This window comes from Crinia signifera, chromosome 1, assembly GCF_055691185.1.
Source record: "Crinia signifera chromosome 1, ASM5569118v1, whole genome shotgun sequence".
In the NCBI taxonomy this organism is placed as follows: domain Eukaryota; kingdom Metazoa; phylum Chordata; class Amphibia; order Anura; family Myobatrachidae; genus Crinia; species Crinia signifera.
In genome coordinates this window covers 427,237,562-427,257,047 of record NC_139217.1, presented here as the reverse complement: position 1 = coordinate 427,257,047, position 19,486 = coordinate 427,237,562, and the positions used below count along the sequence as shown (strand labels likewise).

At 44.3% G+C, this 19,486-nt stretch overlaps 1 protein-coding gene across 1 annotated transcript; it reads right to left on the bottom strand.

The window, feature by feature from the left end:
- Window positions 1-3,774: 3,774 nt before the first annotated feature.
- LOC146019510 (proteinase-activated receptor 1-like) lies at window positions 3,775-16,837 on the bottom strand. The gene is made up of 2 exons (XM_083152035.1): window positions 16,579-16,837; window positions 3,775-8,402 (listed from the first exon to the last, which is right to left on the bottom strand). Exons 1-2 carry the CDS (start codon window positions 16,649-16,651, stop codon window positions 7,225-7,227), a joined length of 1,251 nt encoding a protein of 416 aa, XP_083008161.1. The 5' UTR covers window positions 16,652-16,837; the 3' UTR covers window positions 3,775-7,224.
- Window positions 16,838-19,486: the final 2,649 nt, after the last annotated feature.

Genomic DNA, 19,486 nt, shown 5'->3' with positions numbered 1-19,486 from the left:
TACAGCCCCACCTTGATCTATTACTTTAGTCACCCAGTCAAAAAAGTCAATAAGATTTGTTTGACATGATCTTCCCCCAGTAAACCCATGCTGTTTTGGATCCTGTAAATTGCTGGTTTTGAGATATTCTACAACTCTTTCTTTTAAGAGTGTTTCTATCAATTTCCCTACTACTGATGTAAGGCTCACTGGTCGATAGTTGCTTACCTCTTCTTTGCTTCCACTTTTGTGCAGTGGGACTACATTCGCTGTTTTCTCCAGTAGCGAGTGACAGGTTAAATAATTCTGTTATTGGTTTTACCAGCTCCCCTTTGAGCTCTTTTAGTATCCTTGGATGTATCCCATCTGGCCCCATTGATTTATCCACTTTCAGTTTTGAGAGTTCTGTGAGGACTTTCTCCTCTGTAAATGTACTTGTTTCTCCCTCAGTTTTCTGACTATACTTGCAACTTAATTGTGGCCCCTTCCCCTCTCTTTCAGCAGTGAATACTGAGCAGAAATAATTATTAATATTATCTGCTATTACATTGTCCCCCTCAAGAAAACTTCCACTCTCTGTCTTTAGTCTTATTATTCCACTTTTTGTTTTTCTCCTTTCACTTATATACCTAAAAAAAGTTTTCCCCCCTTTACCCACTGATTGGGCCATTTTCTCTTCAGCCTGTGCTTTTGCACATCTGATTACCTTCTTAGCCTCCTTCTGTCTAACAAGATACACCTCTTTGTCCTCATTCTTCTGCGTCTTCTTAAATTTCTTAAAGGCCAACTTTTTTGCTTTCACAATACTTGCTACTTCTTTTGCAAACCACAATGGCTTCCTTTTTCGTGTGTTTTTCCTAACTCTTTTGACACAAAGTTCTGTTGCTTTTAGAATTGCACTTTTTAATTTTTCCCACTTATCCTGCACTCCTTCCAAGTTCCTCCACTCTGGAGGATACAGCTACAGGTCATCTATTTTCCACTTTATAGGAGATCCATCTTTTAAATTAATATAGAATTATATGGAAATTATTTAATTCCATGTATACATTTTGTTTCATATGTTTTTGTTTTGTTATATTGAGATGTAATTTAATTGTTCATTTACCGGTCAATTCTTTTACGAGATAAAGATTCTCTTTGATATTAATTTGTGTCTTGAATTCTTTCTTGTCAGACAGCAACTGCATTATTAAGATTTCATTTAAGAGCAGAGTATTTCCATTTTTGTAGTTTAAGTCCTCCCCTGATTTGGATGGACTTCCATAGGTCTGTCAATTTCTCTGCTGGTAATTTACCTTTTATATGCTTACACGTTTGATGATTATTATCTATATTCATTAGTGCCAGTGTTTTGGTTTGTTTTCAGTAGACTCTCCACAGCCTAGGAATTAGCTGTTCCAGCTAGGAATGGCCATCGGTGTGGTTGCCATCGATGGTTGACATAGTTGCTGATAATTCAAGTGGCCATTGATGGTAAAATATTATTCAATTGATGACCATCATTGGTTTTACACACCGTTTTTCTTTGACTAACTGGCCTGTGGACCAATCAGAAGCATGGGCGGGGTTTCACAGCTATGCACCACCCTTCTACATTATCCGATCCTAATAACCCCTTCCCATGCTAGTGTGCCACCCTTCTCCCCTATCCAACCCCAATAACTCTTACCATGCTAGTGTGACACCCTTCTCCCCTATCCAACCCCAATAACTCTTACCATGCTAGTGTGCCACCCTTCTCCCCTATCCAACCCTCATAACTCTTACCATGCTAGTGTGCCACCCTTCTCCCCTATCCAACCCTAATAACTCTTACCATGCTAGTGTGCCACCCTCCTCCCCTATCCAACCCTAATAACTCTTACCATACTAGTGTGCCACCCTTCTCCCCTATCCAACCCTAATATCTCTTACCATGCTAGTGTGCCACCCTTCTCCCCTATCCAACCCCAATAATTCTTACCATGCTAGTGTGCCACCCTTCTCCCCTATCCAACCCTAATAACTCTTACCATGCTAGTGTGCCACCCTTCTCCATTATCCAACCCTAATATCTCTTACCATGCTAGTGTGCTACCCTTCTCCCCTATCCAACCCTAATAACTCTTACCATGCTAGTGTGCCACCCTTCTCCCCTATCCAACCCTAATAACTCTTACCATGCTAGTGTGCCACCCTTCTCCCCTATCCAACCCTAATAACTCTTACCATGCTAGTGTGCCACCCTTATCCCCTATCCAACCCTAATAACTCTTACCATGCTAGTGTGCCACCCTTCTCCCCTATCCAACCCTAATATCTCTTACCATGCTAGTGTGCCACCCTTCTCCCCTATCCAACCCCAATAATTCTTACCATGCTAGTGTGCCACCCTTCTCCCCTATCCAACCCTAATAACTCTTACCATGCTAGTGTGCCACCCTTCTCCATTATCCAACCCTAATATCTCTTACCATGCTAGTGTGCCACCCTTCTCCCCTATCCAACCCTAATAACTCTTACCATGCTAGTGTGCCACCCTTCTCCCCTATCCAACCCTAATAACTCTTACCATGCTAGTGTGCCACCCTTCTCCCCTATCCAACCCTAATAACTCTTACCATGCTAGTGTGCCACCCTTCTCCATTATCCAACCCTAATATCTCTTACCATGCTAGTGTGCCACCCTTCTCCCCTATCCAACCCTAATAACTCTTACCATGCTAGTGTGCCACCCTTCTCCCCTATCCAACCCTAATAACTCTTACCATGCTAGTGTGCCACCCTTCTCCCCTATCCAACCCTAATAACTCTAACCATGCTAGTGTGCCACCCTTCTCCATTATCCAACCCTAATAACTCTTACCATGCTAGTGTGCCACCCTTCTCCATTATCCAACCCTAATAACTCTTACCATGCTAGTGTGCCACCCTTCTCCATTAACCAACCCTAATAACTCTTGCCATGCTAGTGTGCCACCCTTCTCCATTATCCAACCCTAATAACTCTTGCCATGCTAGTGTGCCACCCTTCTCCATTATCCAATCCTAATAACCGCACTCATTGCCAACAAACAAAAAGTGTGCCACCAGTATTTATTACTCAATCCTAATGACCCCAACTCAGTCGTGTTAATATATTTAAATGATAGGCGACAGTAAGTATTTCCCCTGGGCGATACTAGGCGTGCCCACTCCATAGGAGTGCTGTGAAGGAGCTAGAGGAGCCACTTTAAATTATTGTTATAAGATCCCACACCATTCTAGTTATACTCATGATGATTAGCATCCATATAATAACTTACTTTATTATATCTGCATTGTATGTACCTAGAGTTCCCTCTAGGTGTTTTTTTGTCGCACCCGGATGATTTATTTTCACTTGTTAATGCACCCTGCCCCTTCTGCTGACAGGCTGAGAGCAGGGGGGGGGTGGGGGGGGGGGATGCGGCTTGGGACAGCACCATGCCCTTAAAAAATCCTACCATGAACACAAGGTCCCTACAACTAATGACAAGTGTATTGGTATAATAAGAGACGCAGGGCCAAATGTAATAGGGTGAGAGTTTCAGAAAGTGAGAGATTTTGGGAGAGTTTTCCCATGTTTTTTAAAGCAGCAATCAATTACATGGCAAAATCAACCTGGTTTTGCAGTGTAATCGATTGCTGCTTTAAAAAACATGGGAAAACTCTCCCAAAATCTCTCACTTTCTGAAACTCTCACCCTATTACATTTGGCCCCATATTTTTTCCTGTTATAGTAAAAAAAAAAAACTGCAATTTTTGCTATTAAAACAAACTATTCAGACGCACTTTCAGATAATGAACACTTTTATTTACATTTACAGTGGAATGATAAAAAATTTAAGACTGACGTATTTATCCCATAAACCAACAATACCAGAAAATATTTACATTCATTTACAATAGGTATGTGCAAACAGAACATTTATAATACTGAACACAGAGTTAAACAATTGCGTTTACCCAATAAAGGTGTTTATTCATAGTTAAAACTATGTGAATAACATGTTTACACCTAGATTAGCTACTGTACAAAGGCTGACAGGTCATGTTAGGAAAAGGCTCCCTTTTATAATCTGATAGTGACAAGAAACATCATCAATATCTTGTTCCAGTGGTAGTTAAATAATGTAAAGTGAATAACAGGTGACCAAGTAATGTTTACTCTACGTGTACTGTACAGTTATTGTTCAACCAACAAAAGAGATCTGATCGTGGTTCTTTTACAAACATTGGTGTTCTCTGTCTGGTAACACAACAGTGAGGGCTAATTTAGGGGCTGATTTATCAACGAGTCCATATGCAACGAGTTTTATTGTTGGGTATGATAAACAGTGCTTCAGCCAATCAGCTCCTGTCATGTGTTTGAAAAATGACAGTTGGGAACTGATCGGCTGGGGTCAACAGTTGTGTTGTATTAAACCACGTTCACACCACAAAATCCAGGTCTATTGCATGTGCACACGTAGCAACCTGGGATTTTGCTTTGTGTGAAAGAAAAACAACCCAGGATTAAGTCCCGAGTACCCGATCCTGCTCCCAACCAGGGTCGTGGAGCTGGAACCTGGGCATTTGTCGGCTTGCTAGACCTAGCAGATTCCCAGGTCTGAAAATCGTCATTCTTTAAACTAATGTTCAATTGCTTTATGATTGTTTTAATTAATCAGGTTATACTATAACATCCTTACAACTGTCAATGGAAAGGAAGTGCATTATTGATTCATTGGTCATGATGTTAATTTTACAAAACCCTGTTCAGCCCTCTGGGTCATAGTATATTAATAGAATTGTAAATCACCTTATATTAATATAATGGTTTCCATAGGGTCTCTCTCGAATAATATTATGTATGTGCTATGAAACAATATTTCCCACATCGGTAATACATTTCTGTTCTGGGGCTCATTCCTTAGCACAATGTGGCCGTAATTGGGGATGTCCGCTCATCATTATTTTGATTAAATTACTGGATTTAATGTGATGTTACAATGTGATACATTTAGGTGATTATATGCAGTTAATTGCTCACCATGCTTTCCAGTAACATAATTGAGTATATGTGCTATGATAATGGGGCACATGTATGTGATACCAGCGGTTCAATAGTTAATTATAACATATTATATAAGATACATCCCCAACACCACTAGCCGGCTCTCTGTTTTTTAAGCCCCCGTTTTTATATCCTTATTATATATTTTGCACTGCCCGCACGCTTCACAAGATTTATACTGATATGCGCCCTCCACTCGTGGAATAGAGCGCTCGTAACACTCTTTTGACCCCTTACTCTCCCCGTCCACATGCAGGGACGGACGCCAGCTCCGTTGCCAGGACAACTGACTGATGTCAGAATCACGTGACAAACCACGCTGCCGGAAGCCGTCTCCCGCACCCAGCACTGCCCTGGTATCACGTAAGTGTTCCACTATTTAAATGCATTTTGTTACAGCATTCTGTTTTCTTTTCTGCACTTCACCCTTTGTTTGTTTTTGACTAAGTTGATGTGTCAGTGGTCTTGAGGAAGGGGCGTCAGCTCCGAAACTGTTGACCATGCGTACTGACCTTTTTTGCACCATTATGCTTTAATACAGTTATCCACATTTTTTTGAGTGCCGCCTCCTGTTTTCATTTGATTTTGAAAATCGTTACTATATACCTTACTTGTGGAAGGCACCTCACTACTTGATTTGCTGGATGCTCTAAGTGCCGGTCCTCACGACCTCTATATATATATTTATATATATACTGTTCTCGATCAAGAACAGTATACCACGCTCCCAAGGGAGTGATCGAGAGGGCACCGGAGCAAGGAAGTCCCTGGGGACACATAAGAGTGCCATATATATATATATATATATATATATATATATATATATATATATATATATAAAAAAACACTTGTTCGGACCATATGAGTGTTGACCATTGTTAAGACGATTATTTAATCCTTTACTTTGCCCCCTTCTACATGTCAACTTTTTGTACCTGTTAATGCATGTCGACCATACTACTTAATGCATGTTGACCATATGTTGACTATTATCCGGAAGCCACACACTATACAGGGGTTACAGTGTTCTCACAACACACTACACCTTCCCTGCATTGCCCTACTGGAGAGACGACTGGCGAGATGTATGTCACGAATGCTGTGTTACATAGAAACTCACATATGATGAAGCCCAGTATCATCATTACTATGCTTATGTATCGCCTTAGGTCACCAGCTAATCATAACAGACTCAACAAATAATATTCATACTACAGATGGAGACGCTCTCTCCCTCCCCGCCAGATTTCAGTATCTGGCGGCTGCTGGCAGAGGGCGGGCATGGATGGGCGAGCATCTCACACCCTCATGTGTCCATAGCAGAGAATGGGGCGCGCATGCTTCTCGAACGCGCACGCCCAGTCTGCTGGCTCATGATGGCGCGGGGTGGTGGACAGCAGGACGGGAGCCGCTCAGGTGAGAGAGCAGCTCCCTCTGTATAAAGTCAGCTAGTAAAAGATAATTAAAACTTTGGTAAATTAAACCCCATATTTTAGTTCAAATTAACAGCAAAATAAATGAATGATAGCTCCCTAGCCATACAAGCGGAGGTTGCTAGCCAATAAGTTTGTAAACTTCTGTTCAACATTTCCTCAGAGGAAACTGCACAACAGTGTGCAATCCTCAGCAACATATTTAGCAGCCTTGGTAATTGAAATTACTGGAATACCATTAAAAGCTTCACCTTACACTTGCTGCCCTATAGGTAAGTTTTAGCTTTCAGCGGCTGAGCAGAACTCCCGATACTGTACAAATCCCATTTATGAAGGTCACAGGTTATCTCATAGAGTGTAATAACATAACTGCTACATACTGATCAATCTCATAGAGTGCAATAACATAACTGCTACACACTGATCAATCTCATAGAGTGCAATAACATAACTGCTACACACTGATCAATCTCACACAGTGTTACATAACTGCTACATACTGATCAATCTCACACAGTGTAATAACATACTGCTATATACTGTGAATGTGAATTATTTATAGCCGCGTTTAAATAAATACTGATAACACATTCTTTGTCCTAAACATTTCTTAGTTTGTTTGATATCATTTAAAGTTCAACTCTGTGCTGAAAACCCATTGGTCTGACACGGACAGCCCAAGCTGGACACAAAGGAGGCTACGCTATCCTATATCATAAGGTGCAGTAAGTAGGGTAGTCATATAGGTAATATTTAGGTCAATAGCTTCCGGTAGATGGAGTTCTTTGCCACCGTGATACCAGTCTCATTTTTACTAGCGGAGCTCATTAATTGACCACTACTGCTTACGGGCTCATTCACCTTCTTATTACACAGTAAACTGTAAAGGTAGCGCTGACACTGCGAGGATGCGTAGTAATAGATTAAGGGATCCAAGCAGCAACTGATGCTGCTAATACAAGCACATAGGATGTAGGCAAAATACAGAGACTCGTTGTTTCCATGCTCAAAATAAAGATAATGAATTAAAAAGATGGCATTTGATGGCCCAAAACACAAGATAAAGACGCAAAGCACAATAATAGCCAAGAACAAGGCTCGAGTCTTCTTAAATGAGTTCTCAATGCTAGAACTGCTAAGGCTGTGGATGATACCAACGTAAGAGACCGTGGTAATGATCAGAGGCAAGAGAAAGAAGGCCGAGATGAAGGTGGAGAAATAATAAAGGTAGAAGGTCTGGAGTTCTTTTAGGTCCAGTACATCATGGCAGGTGGTGATGTCTAATGAGGCGATATATTGAGTTTGCTCACTCATTAGAAGCGGCACGGTGCTGGCTATGGATATTATCCAGATGGTGAGACAGACCAGCCAAGCTCGGCTCGTAGTGCGCCAAGAAAGAGAATGCATTGGGAACACCACAGCCAGGAACCTGTCCACGCTGATGCTGGTCATGAGCAGGATGGAGCAGTACATGTTGCAGTAGAAGGCAGCGGTGACAAAGCGGCACATTCCAGGTCCAAACAGCCAATTGTTCCCGGAAAATCGATACGCGGCATTGAAAGGCAGCCCCATAATAAAGAGCACATCAGCAGCTGCCAGGTTCAGCATGTACACTACTGCTGGTTTCCTGACCTTCATCTTAAACAGGAATATGATGATCGCCATTACATTCAAAGGCAAAGCCAGAAGGAATACCAGGGTGTACACCGATGGGACAAATGTGGTCAACCACTGACTGGTCAGATAGATTTGAGCATCCTGTGTGATGTTTATGGGGGTGTCAAACTTTACGCTGCGACTACGTGGCACGGCTGGCTCCAGACCGGATTCTTCTCCTGAGCCATCTATTGCATCGTCCGGAAAATATTCAAAATCGTCATCAGTGGGAACACTGTAGAAGGTTCTTAAGGTCAGATTTTCTTTGTCAGCACCTGGAATAAAAAAATACACAAATAAATATGCAATAGCACCAAAAAAATAAAGCCGTTCTCCATCTGCAGTGTTCAAAGAGACTAAAACGCTCAATTAATCAAACATACCCTCACCAAATCAGACCTGTTTGACATCCGAGCCGGCTGATTGGATTGGATTCTGTAGATCAAACGTGCAGCACTTATGATCTATCGGATCGGACCCATCAGTAGCACCTCCTGGGCGCTTTTTAGCACCCTCGATGTATCGCATCCGATCAGGGCTGTAGGTGTGTGCCAGCGGTGCCATACCGCTGGCACACACCTATAGTCTGCAGAGCGGGGAAGCGCCAGACAGGAGAGGCGATTTCCCTGCTCTGCACCTCTGAGACCCACCCCCTTTCCTCTGGCAGCCAGAGAGATTGGCTGCAGTAGCAGTGCTGCAGCTGGCGGGCAGGAGATTTGAAAACTCCCATTAAAAAGAATGGGGGCCACTGATTGGATAAGAGAGATCTCTGAAAACATAGGGCTGATAGGGCTCATTGCCTGCCTTCCAGCAGGTGAAAAGAAATCCCAGACAGCTGCCGGCTTTCAGGGATAATTAGATACATTGGATCAATTACCTGTGGTAAATAACAGTGGCTAATTTGTTACTAAAAGTTAATTAGAAGTAACTACATAAAGTTTCCTGTTTACATACTAGTACAATACGGCCTCTTTTCACACAATTTCGATCCATCGGGCCAATAAATTGTGTGAAAAGTGCCATATCGTATGCGTTTTACCTCCAAATCCCATCCAATGCGGTCCTGTGTACATCGGATCAGATCCAGAGATCACCATGGCTGCCAAAAGGATTGTCAGATCCTGTGTCAGTCAATGGCATCGAATATGATACATTGTATCACGCAAAAGAAGTGCATACAGTGTATTGTATGCGATTCTCAGCAGCCTGGCAGGTAGTTGGTAGGTTGGCATTAAGATAGACAATGAAAGCAAGAATTTGATTGGTTGCGCTGTTGTACTGAAAATGTGGCAGCTAAATGCATGTGAGTAACTGAGCCCTGTTGTATTTACTTTGATACCGTTGCTTCTGGAGAAAGGCGTGAAAAGATGTGGGTGTGGCCATGCCTATAATTGACTATGTATGAGATGACCTGATGACACGATTTTGCCATTGTAAGTCTCATGCCACCACTGAAGGGGAATTGCAGTACAGAGGGTTGCATCCTAATTCTGGGCACTCTTGAATATTGCAAAATAGGTAACTATAAAGTAAAGCAGCTTTTCATGTACATTATGTTATATGGCACGCGTTATTTCCAGTGTCATGCAGAAGTAGTACGGTACGTGGTAATCTATTTTTCAAGTGAATTCTGCGAGTTATCCATCTTTTGCAGATAACCGTTACTGTCAGAGTTCCTGGCATGAATCAGTTAATAACAAGGAAGTTCTGCTACAATATTCTCTTTCTGGATAATATCTGATCATTCGGAGCACCATAAAAGGCAGGTCTGAGCTAGTAACAGTGCTTAACCTTGTAAAGAATTCTGACCGCCATCATTTCCTCTACATGATTATTGCATGTCACAAGCCACAATTTATTGGGATTAAATGTAAATGACAACAACAAGGTACAACCAAACATTTAAAAAGAAAAGAGAACACAGGGTAAGGACGTCCCGCATGCTGGGTCATGTCCCGCATGCACCCGTAATAATGTCTGTATTGTGCAAGTGCATTCAGGGAAGCCCCCTGGTGGTGCTACCTAGCGGTGTGTGATGTCACTCAGCCTTGCGCCATACCCCGTAAATGTTCTGGACACCTCTGCATTGTCTCACGTCCACAACAATCTGATGCTGCCCCCTTCGTGCTTTATACTGCGGTCGCATTTTCCGCATTGCAACAGCACTTTAAGTGCTGGTGCATGTGCACTGCCGCATTTGCATATTAATCAAGTTTTTCAGAAATTTGCTCCCAAGTTTTCTCCAATGACCTTTTCTCCTTATCCTTTAAAGTCTTGTCCCATGCCCTCTTCTCCTTATGCTTTATAACAGTGATGAGGAACCTTCGGCCCTCCAGTGTACACATCCCAGCGTGCCCTGTTACAGTTTTGCTCTTTGCCCATGCTAAAACTGTTGCAGTGCATGCTGGAATGTGTAGTTGAACAACAGCTGGAGGGCCAAAAGTTTATCATCCCTGTTTTATAGTCTTCTTCCAAGCCCCCTGTCCCATCCCCCCTTCTCCTTTAAAGTGTTATCCCATGCCCCCTTCTCCTTCTCCTTTAAAGGCAATATACCCTCCCTTGTCTGTCACACCCACTGCCTGGAAGTCACTTTCCCCTTCACTCCCCATACTGCATCTTTTTACCATTCATCCCACGCATTAAAATGTGAATAGGACGCACTCAGACTGTGTTGATTTATTTAATATGCAAGTGCTACAACTAAGGGGGTATTCAATTAAGGGCATTTTTTCGGTTAACCAGTATACAGCACTAATTCATCCTCGTTGCATTTAATTAATTTTTTTAACCTTTTTTCAAGTACTTTTTCGCCCATGCCTTTTCACTTTTTAGGTGGAATGCGTAAAAACGGACCCAAAATATGTCCAAAACTTATGACAATTTGACTAAAAATGGTTGAAAACACATGGATCGATGGTGAACTCACCATAAAAAGTCCAAAAATTGCTAATGTTTCGTGAGCAAAGAGGGGCTGTTTGGCATCACTGCAGCGAAGGCAGCCACATCTGTACATCTGCAGCATGGACTGGTTGTGTATCTAGTCACAACAGTGTCGCACTGTTTAATGCATTTTCAAAATCAGGGTGTGCAGACCAAACCCCCAACCACATCACTATGACAGCACTCAGTGTGCTGCCAAACTAAACTTTGTATTTGTAAAAGGTGTATCATATGCTTATCCTGCTTGTTTATCCTGTCATTTGCAATAGCATTATACGTGTGAGTAAATAGAGCAGTTACTTTGGACTCCAAGGACAGAACACATGTACAGTAATTGTGTTTTTTGTTCAACCTTTACAAATACACTAGTTAATACAAACATGTTTAAAGGAGAAGACCACTAATCAGAATGCTTACAGGGGAAACCCTCACCCCTGCTATGCTCTCTGCTTCTTCTGTAAAGTCATATCTATTGGCACAGGGCAGGGTAGTCAGTCATAATAAGGTGAGAAGTTACCGTCCCCATCAGAGTGAGTTTCACATATGGGAACAGCGTCATTCTGATTGTATGATGGATGGCAAGTAATGGGTGCCGGACAGGGTCCCGACAGTTGGGATCCCGACAGGCATTTACCCGACGTCGGGACCCCAACTGTCAAAACACCCACAGCCGGGTTCCCGACAGCCGTCGGCTATTTTCCCTCGTGGGGGTCCACGACCCCCATAGAGGGAGAATAGAATAGGTGGCTCGCGTAGCAAGCCACCGTGCCCACAGCGTGGCAAGCGCAGCGAGCCCGCAAGGGGGTTTGTTGCGCTCGCCATGCTGTCTGGGTCCGGCCAGTCGGGATCCCGACATCGGGCTAATGACTGTTGGGATCCCGACTGTAGGACCCCTGTACCACACCCACATGTAGTAGCATTTTGATGTGCATGCTATACCACCCCATACAGCGGGGGTGGCCAGATTTACTTTTTGTACACTAATATTGGTGATCTACTGGCATCTCCCCCTGTGCAGAATACACCCCCCCCCCCTCACAGTGTAGAACAGCTCCCCTATGCAGGAACCCACTAGCCCCTCCCAGTGCATAAAAGTGCCCATGTGCAATACCGCATGTGCAATCCCCCCATGCAGAAATCACCGTGCACAAATAAATCCTTCTCCCTCCCACTGCGTGACCTATTTCAATATACCCCTCTCATTAGAATCCCGGCTTCCTATCTCTAATATCTATTAACACTATAGTATTTTCGCTGGTGCGCTGCTCTGGGCTTTCTAGTTTTTGCAGTTTTTTTGGGGTGCCACACCCTGCACCTAGATATAGCGCTAGGGACCCCCAATATACAGATATTCCTTGATGACGTAAATATATGTAATCAATATCTCGGAATTGTAATATCATGTAGTGTTCTAGACTGGTTAGTAACGGGGGCTGGATGACTGACCAGCAGTCGGGATTCCGGCAGTCATTACACCAACGTCGGAATCCCGACTGCTAAAACCCCAACAGATGGGCAGTGGCTATTCTCCCTCATGGGGTCCATGAACCCCATAGAGGGAGAATAGAATAGGTGGCGAGTGTAGCCTATTCCCATATATTCAAATGGAAAATATATGACTTACAGCAGATGCGGCACTCAGAGATTTGAAAAACGAATACATACACACACACACACACACACATTAATGGGGCAGATGTATTAAGCCTTAACAAGAGATAAATGCAAGGGTGATAAGGAGAGATAAAAGTCCAGCCAATCACCTGCTAACTGCCATGTTACAGGCTGTGTTTGAAAAAAAGTCAGTAAGGAGCTGATTGGCTGGACGTTTATCTCTCTTTATCACCCTTGCATTTATCTCTTGTTAAGGCTTAATACATCTGCCCCACTATTATATATCTATATAAGGTTGTGTGTGCGCAGGGAGGGCACCAAATTGTGTCTTGCCTCGTGGCAACTGGGAAGAACTTACGCCTGAACAACACCTGATTCTAGTCCTAAATCAGACTTGGAGGCTGATTTAGAACCGTTCGTCCCTGTCCCCGAGAGCAAACAGAAGGACGTTTGCTTGAGGAATGGAGGGAAGATGGCGGCAGCAAGGGAACGCCAAGAGTTTTATGGGAGTTCCCCTGCAGATGCAGGTGTGGCGATGCCTGCGTGGAGCGGGTAGTTGTCACATGACATCAGCGCCTGCCCTTTTCGGCCATATGCGGGCACAATAAAAGTCATATAGACTGACATTTATTAGCGTACGGGTGAAAAATCATTTGATTGTGAGCGACCATCAAAAGATTTTTCACCCGTGCGTCCACATGCGAGGCATAAAATACACAGCATAGCGAACAGGTCTGAATCAGGCCCTTGCTCGCAAAGCACATTTTTTTAGCAAATGGACAAAACCATGCTGCAGGTGGGGCAGATGTAACACGTGCAGAGAGAGTTCGTTTTGAGAGTTATGTTGTGACTGTGCAGGGTAAATATTGGCTGCTTTATTTCAACACTGCAATATATAGATATCAGTTTGAACACACATCACCCAAATCTAACTCTTTCTGCACATGTTACATCTGCCCCACCTGCAGTACAACATGAGGCCTAATTCAGACCTGATCGCGATTTTGCAGCCCAAGCGATTATCGACTGGTTTGCAGTGCGCATGTGCGGGGTCCCACTGGGAATAAAGCCAGTGATGGCTTGTCATTTCTGGTCGTTTGCAAAGTGATTGACAGCTGACGGTCGTTTGTAGGCAGCCCACCAGCATTTTTTGGGAGTGCTCCGGAAAACACAGGCGTTCCCAGCCGTTGGGAAGGAGGGCTTCTGACGTCAGAGGCTGGGGGGGGGGGGGGGGGGGGGGGGGGGGGGGGGGAGGGCGGAGGGAGGTAAAAATGAGTTTTTCACAATTTATTTGAAGTTTTTCATGTTTCATATTAATTTGTAATTTGTTTTTTGTTTGCTATGTATGGCGCTGCGGACACTTTGTGGTGCCTTATAAATAAACGTACTACTACTACTACTACTACTATGGACACATGGCTTTGGCTGGCACTGAAAGAAACCAAAACAGAGGTGACATTTTGCCTATTATGAGATTTCCTTGAGCAGGAGATTTTGGTGATGTGCGAAGTTCTGGCAACGCATGTATTAAAGTGTAGGATGGTCTGGCTAAATTTGGCAATGTGGCTGTTTTGCAGAAAGCATGTTGAAAATATTTTTTTCATCTCTCCTGGTGTACAACGTAAAGCATAGGAGACAAGTGTGAGTGTAGGTTTGGTAGCTCTGTAGCCATACATTAGGTCAGAGGGAGGAAGGGGGGTAGAATGCAGAATGGGTGTTGGACAGAGAATAAGCAGACAGTCCCATGATGTCACTGTTTGGGAATGCTATACCGATGCCGAACTCTGACCTACTGGTGATGGCTGTGGAAACATTTTATGCTATCTAATCAAAAAGTAGTGAAAATAAGACCTTGTTATAAACAGAGATGCATCCAGCAGAACTGGTGGTGTCACATGACCCTGATTAGTCCCTACTGTGAACAAGGGAAATGATAGGAGGAACCGTCTCCCTGAAGTCAGCGTTCTGTGTAACACAGGGCAGTGTATGGAGGTGGCTGCACAGATGGAGGATGCATCCACACAACAAATACCATTCGCTGAATGAGTCACACATCCCTAATGTAATCCTACCAGCATCCAGACTTTGGGTCACCGTGCATTACTAGTTGGACAGTCATTAGGTCAAACACTATTGGCTGACCTGCATTAGGTCAACATGGTCAATATGTCGACACAAGCATGGTAACTGTTGACACATGAAAAGGTCATCAATGAGTTTTTCACAATTTATTTGAAGTTTTCCATGCTTCAAAATCAATGTGTACTATGACTGTGAAAGTGTGCCAAGGACAGCAGTAGTGGAGCGGGCACCCTGGCTACAGCTTGGCAAGTGAAGCTAGACATGCGAGGGGACGTGGTACACAAATTAGGGTGCTAAAATCTACAAATTGACAACAAAAAATGTGAAAAACTCATGGCTTTAGGTGTCAACCTTTTGTGTGTGTCGACCTTGTGTATATCGACCTAATTGCTGTCAATCATGTGATCCATAACAACTTACCATGTTAGTACATAGTAGTAATATAAATTGTATCAAAATTGTATCTAATTGTAGCAATTTCAGTCTCCTTAACAGATAAGTAACGCTGGATTTGAAAACATACATTCACACATCCATTCAAAGGTTTATTTCACAGGTTGTTTTAAGAAATTTGGAAAGAATACACCGTACAAACAACCATTACATCACCTGATTAAATGATCTGCACACGATGAATTACACTTTCACTTCTCTGTACCCATGACCATACTACCATCAAGCATTTCCACATATATATGAGTCACGCAGTGATTACATATCATATATACTGTACTTATCAGCAGAACTCACATTGTAATCCAATAAAACTTATATTGCACCTGCTGATTGTGTCCTGCACACATACAGTATTATACGCTACACACTGGGCAGCTCACACTGGGAGAGGCTTCAGGACTTTGCCAGAATGAAAAAAAGGTCTGTTTAGTTTCCCAGAAATGTGGAACAAAGGCCCAGAGAACAGTGATCCCCGGCTGTCTGGGCTAATCCAACCCCACTACAACAGCACACACAAAACACTATAGAAAGTCCTGTGCAACAACCAAACCTATTCCTGCTATAAGGCACCTGGTGGGTTATGTTGGTGCAATGTGAAAAATAAAGAAAGCAATAACAGTATTAATGTACTGTATATATAATGTACTGTATATATTTATAACCCTATTAATGTACTGTATATACCCATATTAAAGTACTCTCTATAACCCTATTCATGTACTGTATATACCCCGTGCTGTACAGCACTATAGGCAGCACACACACTTGCAGATGGTACAAGCGCACTATTCAGGATTTGGGGTATAAAAAAAAGTGGATACATGACACAGTCATACATGTGCCACAGGACACACACAGGAGATTTACAGTATATGAGAAGTGCAGACTGGATACATGCCACAGTCATACATGTTCCACAGGACACACACAGGAGATTTACATGAGAAGTGCAGACAGGATACATGTCACAGTCATACATGTTCCACAGGACACACACAGGAGATTTACATGAAAAGTGCAGACTGGATACATGTCACAGTAGATTTACATGAGAAGTGCAGACAGGATACATGTCACAGTCATACATGTTCCACAGGACACACACAGGAGATTTACATGAGAAGTGCAGACAGGATACATGTCACAGTCATACATGTTCCACAGGACACACACAGGAGATTTACATGAAATTGAAGACAGGATACATGTCACAGTCATACATGTGCCCTAGGAATAGGACACACAAGAGAGTTACATGAGACGTGCAAGCAGCACACGTCACAGTCACTCATGTGCCCCAGGACACACAGGACACGAGAGTTACATGAGCAGTGTAGAAGGCACAAGCGGAGCTCTCACCGTGTCCCAGCAGCTCACCCCGCACCGCGCACAGGGCGCTCACTAGTCCCAGCAGCAGCAGCCGGGTCTCCATATCCTGTGATGTCCTCCCAGCAATCAGACGTCCTGTGCCCGGTGGTTCCTCAGCTATCTGTGCGAGTGTGGGCACAGAGCAGTCCCAGCACTGGGTGGGAGCATGCGGCAGCTGCCCCCTGTGGCTGGAGGCGGGAGTCTGCCTGAGCCGGCCCTCTGTCTGTGGCTGGGTCACACAGGGCACTGGCAGAGTGGTCCCATGCTGGGGGAGTGCTGGGAGGAAGGAGCCTTTGTTATCTATTCCCTTGGATTCAGCTCTGGATGTGATGCGGGTAATGGGGGTGGGGGTATGAGGATCATCATCCTCCTGTCCTGCTCTCTCCTCATGTAATGTATGTGTTAGGGATAATAGAGACCAGTGGCGTAAGTTCGTCCCAGTTGCCTGGAGGCAAGATAAATATTGGTGCCCCCCCAACACACACCATCTTATATAAATATATGTATGCAAGTATGTATGTTATGGATATTATGTTTAGAATAAAGAGTGTGTGACATGTATGGTCCTGCTAGGAGGAGGAAACAGCCACAGAAGCGATATCAACGGCTTTCAATTGACTGATTCAAACTCACAGTGGAGAAGGGGTGCCCCCTTGGCAGCAGGAGCCCGGCGGCAGATGACTCCATTGCCTCCCAGAGTTCTGCCTCTGATAGAGACATGTATGATGAGCAGCGGTGTAGCTAGGTGCCATGGTGCCCGGAGCAAGGGCATATTTCGCTCCACCCCCCTACCCCGGTAATGAATTGTGGGCGTGGCTAACGTGTTTGCATGTTACATTTGAAAATAAAAAACTTAAAAAATAAGACACTATATAAGTCGCTGTAACGGAATCTGCTGCGCTATATAAGACGCTGTAATGGAATCTGCTGCGCTATATAAGACACTGTAACGGAATCTGCTGCGCTATATAAGACACTGTAACGGAATCTGCTGCGCTATATAAGACACTGTAACGGAATCTGCTGCGCTATATAAGACACTGTAACGGAATCTGCTGCGCTATATAAGACGCTGTAATGGAATCTGCTGCGCTATAAAAGACACTGTAACGGAATCTGCTGCACTATATAACATGCTGACAGCTGTAAATAAATAAATATATATACAGCACAGCAGCGCAGCAGCAGATGCCAGAGAGATTCACTCTCCCCCCCCCCCTCCTCCCCTCCCCCAGGACCCACGAATCCCCCAAACCCCAAGTGTATTATTAATCTTATTACATCATTAATTAGCTGTAAAAAAAAAAAAGAAATCCACCTTGAATAATGATAGCAGGGCGGCACGGGCGGCAGCAGAAACTATCCTCACCAGCGCTTGGGGTGGCTGTGGCTGATGACGGAGGAGGGAGTGAGAGGCAGGCTACTGTGGGAGGAATCTGAGTGCTGCTGCGCTGCGCTGCCCGGAAGCCGGTCCGAGCAGCAGCACGAATTTACATTGGAGTGAGTCACTAAGCGTCACGGACCGGGCAGGGGGCAGGCGCCGGGCAGGGCAGCCGCCGGCGCACGCGGCCCGTATTGATCTTTCTTGTGCAGGGATGATTTTTGCGGAGGGGGGGCGGGCCGGTGGTGCCATCCGACCAATCGGCGCCCGGAGCATGAGCTCCGGTGGCTCCGCCCTCCCTACGCCTCTGATGATGAGTGACAGGGGTTGGCTGGCAACTTTTTGCCTGGGGGACAAATGCATGTAAAGGTGCCCATACACGATACAATATTCCTGTTGCATCCAGGGCCGGATTTGTGCCTAGGCCCATGAGGCACGGCAGGCTGACATTTAAATAGCAGCATGGCAGAGCAGGTGGGCAGCGGCAAGTGACAAGCGGTGCCACCGCCGCTCGTCACCCGCCGCTGCCCACCCGCTCTGCCATGCACAGTACATCACCGGCTATCTCCGACGGTCCCCCTGCGCGTCTGGCTCCGCCACTGGGTGAGCTGAGCTGAATTGCTCTGGTGCACTGCCGCGGGGTAAAGCAGCTGAGCTGAGCAGCGCGAACCTCGCTGCACTCAGTCAGTCAGCATGAGACTGACTGAGACTGCAAATAAAGTTAATTCACCCTCCCTCCGGCTCCTCCATACAGTTAGCAGTCCAGACTGCTTTACATTTTTTTGAGGTGGGCAGTAAAATTTGTATGTAATCCATATATATATATATATATATATATATATATATATATATATATATATATCTGTGTTCCCCAGTCGACTGAATGGGGATGTGGGGCACTCTCCAAAACACAACTCGATGAGAGGTGTGTTGTTAACTCATGAAAGTCAATAATAGTCCACAAGGTGATGTCAATTCTTAAAAGGTTTTAGAGGATAATTTATTTATACATCCATTCACATGCCCCGACGTTTCGGTCCAAACAAAAGGACCTTTTTCAAGGAGCCTAAAACAATGGTACAGTGGTATAAGTAGAATATATTGCCATATAACATAAATAGCAAAAAATTGACAAAAAAACCAATAACTCACTTAAGTGTGAAGACAAAACCAGCATCAGGCAATAAACGGGAGTAGGTACCTCTTCCTAGAGGGGACAGCCTGTGACTGGGATCTCCCAGGTCAGGCTTTATATACCAGACTGTCTAAATCACGTGCAACCACGTTTGGCGCCGTTTGAGACGGCGTCAGCGTGGTTTTCCCGCCACCTCCGCCGAAACCGGAAGTCGGATCGGCGGAAGTGACGGCGGTGACACGCATATTGGAACGCACAACCGCTGGTTCAGCGTTGTGCGTTCCATACAGTCTACAGCAAAGTATAGGAAACACAGAGGCTCAAAAATAAGCGCAAAGTGCGCTAGTGTGGTACATAGTGGAGACGGGGACTATAAGGTATAA